The sequence below is a fragment of the Mustelus asterias genome, chromosome 16 (assembly GCF_964213995.1).
Source record: "Mustelus asterias chromosome 16, sMusAst1.hap1.1, whole genome shotgun sequence".
Taxonomy (NCBI): domain Eukaryota; kingdom Metazoa; phylum Chordata; class Chondrichthyes; order Carcharhiniformes; family Triakidae; genus Mustelus; species Mustelus asterias.
Genome location: NC_135816.1, coordinates 39728587 through 39745105, shown reverse-complemented (window position 1 = coordinate 39745105; position 16519 = coordinate 39728587). Strand labels below are relative to the sequence as shown.

At 42.7% G+C, this 16519-nt stretch overlaps 1 protein-coding gene across 18 annotated transcripts in view; it reads left to right on the top strand.

The window, feature by feature from the left end:
- Positions 1-16519, top strand: part of ankhd1 (ankyrin repeat and KH domain containing 1) — a 180094-nt gene that overhangs the window by 141610 nt on the left and 21965 nt on the right. For 13 of the 18 annotated variants that reach the window (XM_078231000.1, XM_078230989.1, XM_078230987.1 and 10 more), the window contains 6 exons: positions 10069-10164; positions 10910-11026; positions 11328-11493; positions 11579-12029; positions 12132-12287; positions 16282-16446. In XM_078231000.1, the coding sequence (XP_078087126.1) occupies positions 10069-10164; positions 10910-11026; positions 11328-11493; positions 11579-12029; positions 12132-12287; positions 16282-16446 (1151 nt within the window). The remainder of the gene's footprint in view (positions 1-10068; positions 10165-10909; positions 11027-11327; positions 11494-11578; positions 12030-12131; positions 12288-16281; positions 16447-16519) is intronic. The other 5 variants (XM_078230993.1, XM_078230991.1, XM_078230997.1 and 2 more) reach the window with 1 other exon arrangement.

Sequence of the window (16519 nt, the reverse complement as noted above, 5' to 3'; positions counted from 1 at the left end):
GTGAGCTAAGACTGACCCTGACGAAATCCAAACGGAGCGTCCATGAGCAGGTTATTGCTGAGTAAGTGCTGCTTGATAATGCTATTGGATGCCCCCTTCCATCACTTTACTGATGATCGAGAGCAGACTGATGGGGCAGTAATTAACCAGGTTGGATTTGACCTGTTTCTGGCGTACAGGGCACACCTGGACAAGTTTCCACATTGCCGGGTAGATGCCTGTGTTGTAGCTGTACTGGAACAGCTTGGCTAGGGCTATGGCAAGTTCTGGATTCAGTACTATTGATGGAATATTGTCAGGGCCCACTGTCTTTGCAATATCCAGTGCCTTCCGCCTTTTTGTGATATCACCTGGGGCAAATTGAATTGGCTGAAAACTATCGTGGTGCTGGGGATATTTGTGGAGCTTCCTCCTCCGATGAGTTGCTGAATTGTCATTCACTATTTATGGCTGGATGTAGCAGGCCTGCAGAGCTTAGATCTGACCCGTTGGTTGTGTGATCACTTAATTCCATCTATTACTTGCTGCTCATGCTGTTTGGCACCCAAGTAGTCCTGTGTTGTAGCTTCACCAGGTTGCCATCACATTTTTAGGTATGCTTGGTGTTGCTCCTGGCATGCCCTTCTGCACTCTTTATTGAACCAAGGTTGATCCTCTGGCTTGTTGGTAATGGTAGAAAGGGCAATGTGCAATGCAATTGCTGTGCAATATGGTTGCAGGTTGTGGTTGAGTGCAATTCTGCTGCTGCTGAATGTCCACTGCGCCTCATGGATGCCCAGTTTTGAGGTACTAGATCTGTTCAAAGTCTATCCCATCTAGCATGGTGATAGTGCCACACAACACGTTGGAGGACTGTGAAGATTGAACTTTGTCTCCACAAGGACTATGCAATGGTTATTCCTAATGATACTATCATTGATTGATGCATCTGTTGGAGGCAGGTTGGTGAGGATGAGGTCAAGTATGTTTTTCCCTTTTGATGGTTCCTTTGTCACTTGCTGCAGTCCCAGCCTAGCAGCTATGTTCTTTAGGACCTGGCCATATCAGTCTGTTGTGGTACTCCGAACCACCCTTGGTGATGGACATTGAAATCCCCCACCCAGAGTACATTCTGCTTCCTCCAAGTGGAGTACTGATTCATCAGCTCAAGGCGGACAGTACAGAGTACAGTTAGGAGGCTTCCTTGTCCTTGTTTGACTTGGTGCCATGAGACTTCTTTGGGTCCAAGTTCGATTTTGAGAACTTCCAGAGCAACTCCCTATCAGCTGGTCTGTCCTGCCGGTGGGATAGGATGTACCCAGGAATGGTGATGGTGTTGTCTGGGACATTATCTGTAACATTTGATTCCGTGAGTTTGACTACATCAGCCTGTTAATTTGAGAGACTGAAGGGTGGTGAATGAAGCTCAGTCATCATGCAAACCAGCTTCCCATCCATTAACTCCACCGACACTTTTGCACTACCTCGGAAAAGCAGCCAGCATAATCAAGGAACCCACGCACCCTGGGCATACTCTCTTCCATCACCTTCCATTGGGAAAAAGGTACAAAAGTCTGAGGTCATATACCAACTGACTTGAGAACAACTTCTTCCCTGCTGCCATCAGGCTTGAATGGACCTGTCTCATATTGAATTGATCTTTCTCTACACCTTAGCTATGACTGTAACACTACATTCTGAACCCTCTCCTGTGTACAGCCTGCTTTGGATAGCGCGCAAGACACGATACTTTTCACTCTATACTAATACATGTAACAATAAATCAAATCAAAAAGACAGCTCTCGCAATTTTGGCATAAGCCACCAAATGTTAGTAAGAAGGACTTTGCAGGGTCAACAGGGCTGCATTTTGCCATTGTCATTTCTGGTGCCTAGGTCGATGCCAGGTGGTCCATCTGGTTTCATTCCTTTTTGTTCCATTTTGTAGCAGTTTAATACAACTGAGTGGTTTGCTAGGTCATTTTGGAGAGCATTTAAGAGTTAACCACATTGCTGTGGGTCTGGAATCATGTGTAGGCCAGACTAGGTAAGGACAGCAGGTTTCCTTCCCGAAAAGACATCAGTGAACCAGATGGGTTTTTATGACAATCATTTCATGGTCATTGTTAGACTTTTAATTCCAGATATTTTATTTGCAAGGGCATCATGGATTCTCACCATGATTCCCACCGTTATACTTAGAAACTTAGAAACTCTACACCACAGAAAGAGGCCATTTGGCCCATCGAGTCTGCACTGACCACAATCCCACCCAGGCCCTACCCCCCATATCCCTACATATTTACCCACTAATCCCTCTAATCTACGCATCCCAGGACACTAGGGGGCAATTTTAGCATGGCCAATCAACCTAACCCGCACATCTTTGGACTGTGGGAGGAATCCCGGAGGAAACCCACGCAGACACGAGGAGAATGTACAAACTCCACACAGACAGTGACCCAAGCTGGGAATCGAACCCAGGTCCCTGGAGCTGTGAAGCAGCAGTGCTAACCACTGTGCTACCGTGCCGCCCCTATCTAATTAAAGTGAAAGACAGGACCTCTGACTAGCCTCAATTGATCTTAAGTTAACCTACCTGGCAAAAGCACCCTAATGTGGTTTAATTGTACATGGAAGAAGGTTCTTTTATTCTGTGTCTATGATTGCTATGCACAAACAAGATTCAGGAGAGGGCCATTTAGTCCTTCAAGGCTGCTCTGTCATTTAATAAGATCATGGCTGATCTGATTGTAGCCTCAAATCTGCATTCCACCTATCTCTTTCCCCTCCCCCCTTTTTTTTTGCAGTATAAATTGTTGTTCCCTTTGAAATTGGTAGTCTTGTCTGTCAAGACCCCCTCAGGGTGCATGGAGTTATATGAGCTGACAGTATTAGGCAAAACCATGTAACCTGAGTTATGGAATTCCACCAGAAGTATGAGTGACATGTTTTTGTGTATCTCACATCAGTTTCAGGAAATTGATTGGTAGTAATGCATTCTTTAGTCCTGAACTCTTTGTTTGTGCACTTATATCTTTATTCCATGCCCCATCTTATTGGCGTGTAAAATTTTAAGTGGCTTCTGTTGCTCTAGAGTGAGACAAATCAACACATGATTGTCGAGGCAGAGTTTTCCAGTATTCGCTGATAATGAAAGGTATATAGCAATGCTAGAGATAGTCAAGACATGATTTTCAGGAAGGGTGCAGTATCTTGATTGTAAAATTGTTGGACCTGAGGGAATTTTTCACACGGTATTGACAAATGACAGTTCAAGGTAAACCACTTTCTACATTACCTTTGTAGATTATTGGCGTGTAATAGTTCACACACGGACAATCTTAGGTTATCTGCCTGGATATTTTAATAAATAATTTAACTTGCATGAACAACTGACTCTGACCTGGTGCCGGAGAGCTTTTTTGGTCTTGTACTTGGATCATTCTTTTAGCACTGCTTCTTTGTTGTGCATTCGCTGCTACTACTCTTGTACTTGTGCCTAGTGAAGGATGGAGCTGCACATTGGCTGCATGGTTGCTCAGAAGAGATACAAACAGTGGTTTTTCTCATTTGGTTGGTGGCTTAATCGTTTCTGCAAAGCCATAAATTATATTTTAAGAGAAACACCATGCTAGATGAGTTCACTTTTACAGTATTTTTGCTGCTGTTTGGTTGTTCAGAAGTCTAAGCTTTTCATGTTGTACTCATCAGGGACACGAATGCCAAATCTCAAAAGGAAAAAACAATTTAAACTGAATGAAAAGAGGATGTTGATTGACAAATGGACTCTAGTAGATACATGGCCACAGAGTATGCACCAGTGAACAGTTCAACAGCCAAGCTTTTGTTTAAATTCAGACCAGGCAAATCAACTCTGGTCGAGGCATTGCCATGGAGAATGAACCAGGGAATGACTATTGTCCAAGTTTTTGTTAAGTTAAACAAGATGCAATCCTTGTGAATACTTTGTTTGCTGAGGACAGGGCTTTTCCTGTGTGTAAATATCTGTAGCTTCTAACGTGCGTAAATGAGCCACACTGAGCCCAACTGGTAATTTTAAATTGGGTAGTGTAATTCTTGGCGCAATCAGGATTGTTTACTAAATGCTGTCCAATCAAGGAATTGCATCTAATTTTGGACACTCTTCTGAGTTTTGCAAGGAAAGACTGATCAGTACCATGCCTGTTGTGAACAGCTGAAGGGACGAACTGTTTTTCACAATCCCCCCAGCCTTTAGGACCTATGGCCAATGTACCTAGTATCACACCGGCACTGACATTCATATACCACATTAATTGTGGTAGGCAGGAGGTCACTTTGGCTTGACGGCACCATCCTAATAGTGGAGTATGCCATTCGTATTGCGACTGCATAGTAGCAGTGTGAAATGTCTAGCTTGTGAACAGCCAAAGGGACATGCTTTTTAATATGATCCCCCAGTGTCTTGGACATACAGCCTTCATTCCTGGCGTCATTGGCACCGAAATTCATACATCTGTACCACGATACTCACTTGCATGGGTGGCAGAAAATCTTTTTGGCTTAACTGCAGCATTCATTTGGTGGAGACTACAACTTATGTTGCGACTCTATTGTAGCAGTGTGAAATGTCTAGCTTCATCTGTTGCCACCTTATCCTTTGAAGGTAACCTCAGGTAGACTGGGCACTTTTCAGACCAGAAATGATTGCTTTAGGCCCATTCATGAGTTTCTATGAGAGAGAAATTGTACAATATCCATATCTATGAATGGGCCTAAGGCCGCCACTTCAGCCCTTAACAGTATCCAGTTTGCCTCAGATTACTCTGAGGGTAAGGTGCTTCAAATGTTTGAGCAGCAGGTGAAGCTAACCATTTCACACTGCTACTATGGAGTCGCAATGCAAGTGGTATTCTGCACAGGAGGCTGTCAGTAAGATGTTCTGCCTACCACACATGGGTGTTGTGGTATATGAATCTTAGTGCCTCTGATGCCACGTATGTAGGCCATACACCCCAACGACTGGGAGATCAGAGGGAATGGGTGTGCAGGCAGTGCAATGTTCCTCTTGCACTATGTTTGAGGTGAGGGACGACGACAGTGTCCCTACTGATTACACCTGTGGGAAGTGCACCCATCTGCAGCTCCTCCAAAACCGTCTTAGGGAACTGGAGCTGGAGTTGGATGAACTTAGGATCATCAGGGACGCAGAGATGGCCATAGACACAAGCTTTAGGAATACAGTTACTCCGAGGATTGAAAACAGATGGGTGACGGTGAGAGGGGCTGGGAGGAAGCAGTCCGTGCAGGGATCCCCGGTGGTCGTTCCCCTTAGCAACAAGTATTCCGCTTTGGATATGGTTGAGGGGGATGACATACCAGTGGGGAGCCGCAGTGAGAGGATCTCCAGCACTGTGTCCGTCTCTGTGGCTCGGGAGGGAAAGGGGGAGAGCGGGAGGGCGATAGTTATTGGGGACTCGTTAGTTAGAGGGATAGATAGGAGGTTCTGTGGCAGCAAAAGAGACTCACGGATGGTATGTTGCCTACCGGATGCCAAGGTCCGTGATGTCTCAGACCGTGTTTTCCAGATTCTGAAGGGGGAGGGGAAACAGTCACAAGTCGTGGTGCACATTGGTACCAATGACATAGGTAAGAGAAGGGACGGGGATTTAAAGCAGGAATTTCTGGAGCTGGGCTGGAAGCTGAGAGCCAAGACGAAACATGTGGTCATCTCTGGTACATTGCCGGTACCACGTGATAGCGAGTTGAGGAACAGGGAGAGAGTGCAGTTAAATATGTGGTTGCAGGGATGGTGTAGGAGGGAGGGTTTCAGATACGTGGATAATTGGAACACGTTCTGGGGAAGGTGGGACCTGTACAAACAGGACGGGGTGCACCTGAACCAGAGGGGCACCAATATCCTCGGAGGGAAATTTGTTACGGCTCTTCAGGGGGGTTTAAACTAATTTGTCAGGGGAGTGGGAAAGGGAGTTGTAGTCCAGAAGTCAGTGAGGGTGGTGAGGTATTGGGGAAGGTATCAGGGTCAAGGGTGGGTACTGGTAGACAGGAAGGTGGGTTGAAGTGTGTCTACTTCAATGCAAGGAGCATCCGGAACAAGGTAGATGAACTTGGGGCGTGGATTGGTACTTGGGACTACGATGTTGTGGCCATTACGGAGACGTGGGTAGAACAAGGACAGGAATGGTTGTTGGACGTTCCGGGGTATAGATGTTTCACTAAGTGTAGGGAAGCTGGTAAAAGAGGTGGAGGAGTGGCATTGTTAATCAAGGATAGTTTAACGGCTGCGGAAAGGCACTTCGTGGGGGATCTGCACACTGAGGTAATATGGGCTGAAGTTAGAAATAGGAAAGGAGCGGTCACGTTGCTAGGAGTTTACTATAGGCCCCCAAATAGTAATAGAGATGTGGAGGAAGAAATTGCTAAGCAGATTATGGATATGTGTGGGGGTCACAGGGTAGTTGTCATGGGGGACTTTAACTTTCCAAATATTGATTGGAACCTTTGTAGGTCAAATAGTTTGGATGGGGCAGTTTTTGTGCAGTGTGTGCGGGAGGGTTTCCTGACACAATATGTGGATGGGCCGACTAGAGGTGAGGCCACATTGGATTTGGTACTGGGAAATGAACCGGGCCAAGTGTTAGATTTGGTTGTGGGAGAGCAATTTGGAGATAGTGACCACAATTCGGTGTCTTTTGTTATTGCAATGGAGAGGGATAGGGCCGTACGGCAGGGCAAGGTTTACAATTGGGGGAGGGGTAATTATGATGCGATTAGGCAAGAATTAGGGGGCATAAGTTGGGAACAGAAACTGTCAGAGAAAGGAACTAATGAAAAGTGGAACTTTTTCAAGGAACAAATACTGGATGTCCTTGATAGGTATGTTCCTGTCAGGCAGGGAGGAAATGGCCGAGTGAGGGAACCATGGTTCACAAAAGAGGTGGAATGTCTTGTGAAAAGGAAGAGGGAAGCTTATGTAGGGATGAGGAAACAAGGTTCAGATGGCTCGATTGAGGGTTACAAGTTAGCAAGGAATGAGCTGAAAAAGGGGCTTAGGAGAGCTAGGAGGGGACATGAGAAGTCCTTGGCGGGTCGGATCAAGGAAAACCCCAAGGCTTTTTACTCTTATGTGAGGAATAAAAGAATGACCAGGGTGAGGTTAGGGCCGGTCAAGGACAGTAGTGGGAACTTGTGTATGGAGTCAGTAGAGATAGGCGAGGTGATGAATGAATACTTTTCTTCAGTGTTCACCAAGGAGAGGGGCCATGTTTTTGAGGAAGAGAAGGTGTTACAGGCTAATAGGCTGGAGGAAATAGATGTTCGGAGGGAGGATGTCTTGGCAGTTTTGAATAAACTGAAGGTCGATAAGTCCCCTGGGCCTGATGAAATGTATCCTAGGATTCTGTGGGAGGCAAGGGATGAGATTGCAGAGCCTTTGGCGTTGATCTTTGGGTCCTCGCTGTCCACGGGGATGGTGCCAGAGGACTGGAGAATGGCGAATGTTGTTCCTCTGTTTAAGAAAGGGAATAGAAATGACCCTGGTAATTATAGACCGGTTAGTCTTACTTCGGTGGTTGGTAAATTGATGGAAAGGGTCCTTAGGGATGGGATTTACGACCATTTAGAAAGATGCGGATTAATCCGAGATAGTCAGCACGGATTTGTGAAGGGCAAGTCGTGCCTCACAAATTTGATAGAATTTTTTGAGGAGGTAACTAAGTGTGTTGATGAAGGTAGGGCAGTTGATGTCATATACATGGATTTTAGTAAGGCGTTTGATAAGGTCCCCCATGGTCGGCTTATGATGAAAGTGAGGAGGTGTGGGATAGAGGGAAAGTTGGCCGATTGGATAGGTAACTGGCTGTCTGACCGAAGACAGAGGGTGGTGGTCGATGGAAAATTTTCGGATTGGAGGCAGGTTGCTAGCGGTGTGCCGCAGGGATCAGTGCTTGGTCCTCTGCTATTTGTGATTTTTATTAATGACTTAGAGGAGGGGGCTGAAGGGTGGATCAGTAAATTTGCTGATGACACCAAGATTGGTGGAGTAGTGGATGAGGTGGAGGGGTGTTGTAGGCTGCAAAGAGACATAGATAGGATGCAAAGCTGGGCTGAAAAATGGCAAATGGAGTTTAACCCTGATAAATGTGAGGTGATTCATTTTGGTAGGACAAATTTAAATGTGGATTACAGGGTCAAAGGTAGGGTTCTGAAGACTGTGGAGGAACAGAGAGATCTTGGGGTCCATATCCACAGATCTCTAAAGGTTGCCAGTCAAGTGGATAGAGCTGTGAAGAAGGCCTATAGTGTGTTAGCTTTTATTAACAGGGGGTTGGAGTTTAAGAGCCGTGGGGTTATGCTGCAACTGTACAGGACCTTGGTGAGACCACATTTGGAATATTGTGTGCAGTTCTGGTCACCTCACTATAAGAAGGATGTGGAAGCGCTGGAAGGAGTGCAGAGGAGATTTACCAGGATGCTGCCTGGTTTGGAGGGTAGGTCATATGAGGAAAGGTTGAGGGAGCTAGGGCTGTTCTCTCTGGAGCGGAGGAGGCTGAGGGGAGACTTAATAGAGGTGTATAAAATGATGAAGGGGATAGATAGAGTGAACGTTCAAAGACTATTTCCTCGGGTGGATGGAGCTATTACAAGGGGGCATAACTATAGGGTTCGTGGTGGGAGATACAGGACGGATATCAGAGGTAGGTTCTTTACGCAGAGAGTGGTTGGGGTGTGGAATGGACTGCCTGCAGTGATAGTGGAGTCAGACACTTTAGAAACATTTAAGCGGTTATTGGATAGGCACATGGAGCACACCAGGATGATAGGGAGTGGGATAGCTTGATCTTGGTTTCAGATAAAGCTCGGCACAACATCGTGGGCCGAAGGGCCTGTTCTGTGCTGTACTGTTCTATGTTCTATGTCCCTTTGGCTGTTCACAAGCTAGCTATTTCATGCTGCTACTTTGCAGTAGCAATATGAGTGGTATTCCCCACTAATAAGATGGTGCCATCAAGCCAAAAAGACCTTCTGGCTACCACACAAATGAGTAATGTGGTATATGAATTTCAGTGCCAGTGAGGTTACAGGCACGTGTAGGCCATATGTCCCAACATCTGGGGAAACTTAAAAAAAACAGTACATCCTATCGGCTGTTCACAACAAGCAAAATGCTGACCAGCCTATGCTTGCAAAACTGAGAACACTGTTTCAACAACAGATGTGATTCCTTGATTGGCCAAAATTTGAACTGCATGAACAACCAATTTAAAATTCAGTTGGGCTCGCAGTGTGGCTTGCATATGTGTGCTGGAAGTTAAATATCTCCCAAAAAAAGGGCCTCGTCCTTTGCAAATAAAAAGAAAATATCCAAGCATTGCGCCTTTTTTAACTTGGGGGACAGCAATTCCTTGGTTCATTCTCCATGGCAATGCCTTGACCCAAGTCGATTTGTCTGATTTGTATTAAGCAAGAGATTGGCAGTTTAACTGCATTCTCCCCATGGCAATGCATCTATCAATAAAAGTCTACTTGCCAACTAATCAGCATCCTCTTTTGCAGTATAAATTGTTGTTCCCTTTGAGATTGGTAGTCTTGTCCATCCTGAGCGTCCAACATGCAACAGCATGTCTGTTGTTTCAGCAATATTTTTGCCATATGGTGATAGCTTACCGTGCAGACCACCACAAAAACAAATCACCAGTGTAATATGGCTCTTGTGCATTAAGAATGTGGGGCAATCACTTGGGTCCTGAGGTGAAATGAAGCAAGTGCTCTAAAGAATAATGTTTACAAGATTTTGTGGTTCTTTTGATTTGCTTTTCCATTTCTTAGCCTCCTTGTATCCTTGAAATATTCATACCAAATTTTAATGTATCTGTAGATTAAATGATGTCCAAAAAGTTGACCATATTTAAGGTCATTTAACTTTGTAAATATCTCAATGATACTTGGGAGATAAAAATGGCACGATGAACCAGTTCATGACTTTAGAAAGCCCTAAAGGCTTAGCTTACAGTAAATTTTTAAAAATCATTGTCATTTTAAGTATGCATTTTCAAGTCTAATAATGTTGAATTGTACTTTTTTCAGGGTCATGTGAAAGTTGTGCAGTACTTGGTGAAGGAGGTGAACCAATTTCCATCTGATATTGAGTGTATGAGATACATAGCAACCATTACTGACAAAGTGAGTATATTCTTGCGTTGTGTAGGTTTCACTTGTTCTCCATTACAATGTTTTTCATCTTAGGTTTATTTTCAGTGTGCAGACACTTGGGTTTACTCCTACCTTCCCACCTGTTTTGAACTGGAATTTTCAATAATGGAATCTGTGGTGATCTGGAGCTGAACCCATTCAAAGGCACAAAGGGGTTTAATCAATACCAGTGAGTTGCTGGATGAATAGATGGATTTTGGGTTGTGAAGGTGGTTGAGATTATTTTGAATTTCTGTAAGAAAAGTCTCCAGGTGCTTCATAGGAACATTCAGAGGATCCCTCTTCTCAGCCAGGATGAACTACAGTTTTCAACCTCACCATGATATTTGACCTCTAACTGAGATTCTGAATCCATGTTTTCTCCACACAAAAAGCCTGTTTCTCCCTCAATTACATAGCCTGACTTTATTTCCTGCCTCAGTCCATCTGCTGTTGAAATCCTCAGTGGGTAAATATGATTTGAACTCCATTCATGTGGAGGCTGAACCTGGGATGTTCTGATTTGACTAAGCTTAATTAACTGTTTCCAGTACTGTTTCTATAAAGAATAATACTTGTACATCAGAACAGTTGTTTTTCCTAATGTAAATATAATACCTTGTGAAGTAGTGAATGGAGTTTTTTTCTCCAATTACTCTCCACTTGCAATCTCTGTTTTTCTACATTCCAATATTTAACACAAAATGTTTTTAAAGCTGATTACTATTTGTTCTAGGAATTACTTAAGAAATGTCACCAGTGCATGGAAACAATAGTTAAAGCAAAGGACCAGCAAGCTGCTGAAGCAAACAAAAATGCAAGCATTCTTCTTAAAGAGCTGGACTTGGAGAAGGTGAGAGTTTGTTCTGAATATCTAAAAATTACCACCATGTGATGTTTGGAGCCCATCTTTTAGGGTGGTCTTTGTTCTTTCAATATAGTCTCATCTTCCACAAGAATGGATTTGCTTGCATCATTACTTTTTAATGTAATGAAGAAAAGGGTGAATATTAGTTTTGTAATTGAAACTTGAACACTTGGTTTTGATATGGATATCCCAAAATATTAGAACTTTGTTTTTGTTGCACTTGTTGCTAATTTTGTTAAATCTACCTGTTTTGATCTTTACATAATTGTTTCTACCTTTGTTATAGTCAAGGGAAGAAAGTCGAAAACTGGCTCTTGCAGCAAAAAGAGAGAAAAGAAAGGAAAAAAGAAAGAAGAAGAAAGAAGAACAGAAGCGGAAACAGGAGGAGGAAGAAGCCAGAGTTAAGGAAAATTCAGAAAAGCAGCAAACTCCAGAAAAGGATAGGTTTGAAGGTAAGTAATTTTAATTGTCAACTGTAAACATATTTATGGATTTTCTTTTTCAAGCAATCAAGCTATCAGTTTCTGTTCTCCACAGATGACGAGGTTGTGCCGATAGAGCCTCCCAGTGCAACTACAACTACCACCATTGGGATTTCTGCAACTTCAGCCACCTTTACTAATGCTTATGGGAAAAAGAGAGCCAATGTTGTAACCACACCAAGTACTAACAGAAAAAACAAGAAAAACAAAACTAAGGATTCTTCTCAGAGTGTTCAAATAATTCTAGAAGATCAGCATATGTCTATAGCGCAACAGAAGGCAGATAAAAATAAAATAAATGGGGAACCGAGAGGCGGTGGTGTAGGAGGGAACAGTGATTCTGATAATGTTGACAGTACAGACTGCAATAGTGAGTGCAGCAGTGGTGGTAAAAGCCAAGATCTCAATGTAATTGCTGACTTCCACAACTTCAGTGACCAGAAATTGTACCCTCCAAGAAACGAAAAATCTAATACTTCCATCTCAGAGACTCAAAATCACCCAAGGTAAGATTAATAGTGTGTGCTGGCACTGATTGTTGTTCAGTACTAATGTTATGTTTCTATTGGCATTTTCTCCTATTTTTATGATATGTGCTTATCATATAGATTGCACGATGTCACGAATGAAACAAATTCCAGCTCACTGTCTACAACTCACAAGTCTACTTCACTGCCCTTGTCCTCCCCAAATGGAAAGATGAATCTAACCAGTCCTAAGCGTGGCCAGAAGAGGGAAGATGGCTGGAAAGAAGTTGTGCGAAGGTAACTAAAGAATTTTTATGAATTACTGCTCTATATATGTTACTTGTATTATTACATTGCCAACGATTAAAAAGTCATGCTCCACACTCCTTTTTTAAAGAAAACACCAAGGAATCAAAATCTACTTAATAACGCAAGTTTTTGGTGACAAAATTTAAGGGATATTTTCAACTATGAAATATCAAATTTTCTCTGTTTGAAAGATGCAACACGTATCCCTGTGCTCTTCAAATATTTTGGAGCAAGGTCTCTGACCTAATTTTCCAAAGGAAAACTATAGTATTATCAGGATTTTAAACTCTGCAGAAATATTTTATTTTAATACACTATCGCCTCGAATCATAGAATCCCTGCAGTGCAGAAGCCATTTGGCCCGTTGAGTCTGCACTGACAACAATTCTACCCAAGCCTTATACCCATAACCCTGCTAATCTCCTGACACTAGGAGGCAATTTAATATGGCCAATCAACCTAATTTGCACGTCTCGAGTGTGGGAGGAAACCAGAGCACCCAGAGGAAACCCACACAGACATGGGAAGAAAGGGCAACCTCCACACCCCAGAAAGCTCTGCAAACTCCAGAAGTAAATTCTGGTCTCTGGCACTGTAAGGCAGCAGGGCTAACCGCTGTGTTGCCGTGGGCCAAAGTACTTGCATTTACAAAGGGAATATTGTTAGAATGCTGTCAAGCTATCTGAATGGTCAACAGTAAGAATTTTTGTATTCCTTTGCGCTGTAAATTTTATGCAGGTTTGCAAAACTCAGTCCGTAAAGCCTTTGGTAGTATGCTCTGCAAAGATCCATCTTAATGATGGGTGCCAGATTTTGGAAAGGTTCCAGCAAATTGGAAAATCGTAAACATAATACATCCATTCATGAAAGGAGACGGGCAGGAAGCTAAAGGCCTGTCAGATGAACAGCTGTCATTGAAAAATTGCTAGAATCCATTATTAAGGAGGTTAAAGCAGGATACTGAAAATCCATAATGTGATCAGGCAGAATCAATATGATTTTGTGAAAGGAATTTTTTTAAAGAGTTCTTTGAGGAAGAAACAGACAAGGCGGATAAAGGGAAACCTGTAAATGTGGTGTAGCTTGGATTTCCAAAAGGCATTTGACAAAGTGCCACATCAAAGGCTACAAGTCAAGATAAGTGTGCATGGCATGAGGGCTAACATATTAACTTGGATAAAAGAACGGGAAGGAGGGTTAAATGGGTCTTTTTCAGGTTGGTAAGCTGTAACTGGTGGAGTGCTTAAGAGATTAGTGTTGAGGTCTCAACTATTTACAATCTGTATCAAAACATTGGATAAAGGGACCGAATGCATGGAGCGAAATGTGCCGATGACACCAAGATAGATAGAAAGTAAGTTGTCAAAGGAGGTAGAGATTCTGTAAAGAGATATAGATAGTGGTCAAAAATTTGATAAATGGAGTATAATGTCAGAAAGTGTGAACTTGTCCACTCTGGCAAGAAGAATAGAAAAGCAGTATGCAATTTAAATGGAAAGAGATTGCAGAACTCAGTGGGATAGGTGTGTCCTGGTATGAATCTCTCAAGGTTAGTATGCAAGTACAGCAAGTGATTGCAAAGGTAAATGAAATGTTGCATTTATTGCAAGGGGGATGGAATATAAAAATAGAGGCGGTTTTGCTGCAGTTGTACTGGGCCTTGGTGATTCCACATCTGGAGTAGGATGAACAGTTTTAGTCTCATTTTAAAAAGGATAGAATTGAATAAGATGCAATTTAGAGAAGATTCAGGTGACTCATTCCTTGGATGAGGGGAGGAAAACTTTGAACAGGTTGGGTCTATGTCAATTGGCGTTTCGAGAATAATTAGTGGTGATTCAATTGAAACATGCAAGATCCTGAGGGGAATTGACCAGTTGAATACCAGGAGGATGTTTCCATTTGTGGAGATACTAGAATTGGGGAACCCTATTTAAGAATAAGATGTCTCACTTTTAAGACCAATTGTGAGAATTTCTTTCGAATAGGTTGTTAGTCTGTGGGATCCTCTGTCACAGAAACAGTGGAGGCTGGGGCATTGAATTTATTCAAGGTTAATTTGGTAGACAAGGGAGCTGAGGGTTATGGGGGGCAGACAAGAATGTGAAGCTGACACCACAACAAAACCAGCTGTGGTCTTACTGAATGACAAAGGGCTAAATGACCTATTCCTCCCAAGTCCTTTGTTTCTGTGTTCTTGCCTGTTGGGGGGCATTGCCGCTTTCCAATGGGAATTGGTCTGTTTAATGGGTGTTGTTCCTGCACCTTTTATGTTATTGAAGCAGAGTGATGGGGTAATAATTATGTAGGTCTTCGAATGTTTTTCCTGGCTTGCACATGGCTGCTATCTTATATTGATGCCAGATGTTTGAAATTGTGCCTGCAGTGTGGATGTTTATAAATATCTTTGCTTGCCTTTTCTTTGCTGGTGATCTTCAGGAATTCTGGGTAAATTCCATTGGTTTCAGAAGCTTTGCCAGACTTGGTTGCCATCATGCTGCTGTTCACTTCCTCCTGTTTGCAAAGGATTGAGATGTCTGTCTGTTCTGGGGCAGTGTTGAGACAGTAAGAAGTCTCACAACACCTGGTTAAAGTCCTCACTCACCTGATGAAGGAGCAGTGTTGGACTTCAACCTGGTGTTGTGAGACTTCTTACTGTGCTTACTCCAGTCCAACGCCGGCATCGCCACATCAGTGTTAAGAGACAGGGCTATTTTTATCATCTGACTATATTTCCTGCTACCCAGTATCTTTGAATTTATTAGGAGCTGTAAGTGACGTCATTGATTTTAGCCTGCTATTTTATGGTTCTGGCTCAGTTTCCATATGATGTAGGAGTTTCCACGCTTTCTGGCTTGAGTGTGTGAGGTTAGTCTTCTCTGCTGTTTCCCACCATCTTCCTCAAAGAACTCTAAACAGTGCAGTTAGCACATTGGGGGGTCTTTGTTTTCTCTTTATTCTTCAATGGAGGTTCACTTTTCAGGGTCCAGCATGGGATGGAAGTTTTTCTGAAGCCCTGGAGAGTGGCTGGGGGCAGAGACTATTTCTAAAATTTATGACCGTCGGTCTCGCTTGCCTTTTGCAGAAAAAAGTTGCTGAAATTCTGATATTCATGACACAAGGTAAAATGCTGTGGCATTGCAATCTTTAGAGATCCCCTCTCCCAATGTGAGATGGCTGAACCTTACAATACTGCAACAAGCTTGTCTTAATGAGTTTGAACAGTCAGTAGTTCCTAAGCCAGTCTTGCATACAAATGGAGCTAAAATTTACGAGTTAACAATATTTGACTTGGTTTCCACTTGGAATTTCTTTTGAAAATGCTGCACAAACATGCAAATAAAAATTAAGCTTTGGGTATATATTGGGTTGCCCACGAATTGGATAAATAGCTTTCTCCACTATATAATAGATCTGTACCATGTATCAAATAGACTTCCATTAAGATGGATTGAAAAATCAGAGGTCTTGAGGTAAATTGAAAGATTGGATAATTAGAAGCCAACTTGTGCTGTGGATGTTTGTTTCACCATATTAGCACTATCTACAAATGGCTCACTAAAGCAATTGGCATGTCTTGAACCAGAGATGCCAATTTGGTCCAGCTCCACTCCTTAATCTTTGAGTTAGCTGAATGTGGCATCAGTAAAGGTGCCAGAAATTGGCCTCTGCTCCCTGACTTGGGATTAAAATTGGCCAGGATTTCCATTCCTGGTTTGCTATCTAGTGGCCTGATTTTAAAAAAAAAATATTTGTGTGGTCATTGTGTAATGCATAGCTTATTATGATTATTATGTTTGAATATGCTGGTGTTTGTGATTAGGTTTACATGTGAAGAATATGTTACCAAATCACTGCAGGTGCCTTTCGCACCATATCCCAGCAAATGTTAATGTCTTTGAGATAAGAGGGGGTGGGATTTGTATGTGGAAAATGCAAAATTGAAATAATATATATTGAGAATTTTATGATTTTTATATAGAGTTGCTTTAACCAGGTCAAAGAAATTGTCTGTACCAGCGTCGGTTGTTTCAAGGATAATGGGAAGAGGGGGATGCAATATAACTGCCATCCAAGATGTTACTGGTGCACACATTGATGTTGACAAGCAAAAAGACAAGAATGGAGAAAGAATGATCACAATAAGGTAAAGAAACCTTTAAATAAAAATGACAAATTTAAAGGAGAAGATCATTCGGGTTGTTCCAGCTGTTAAACGG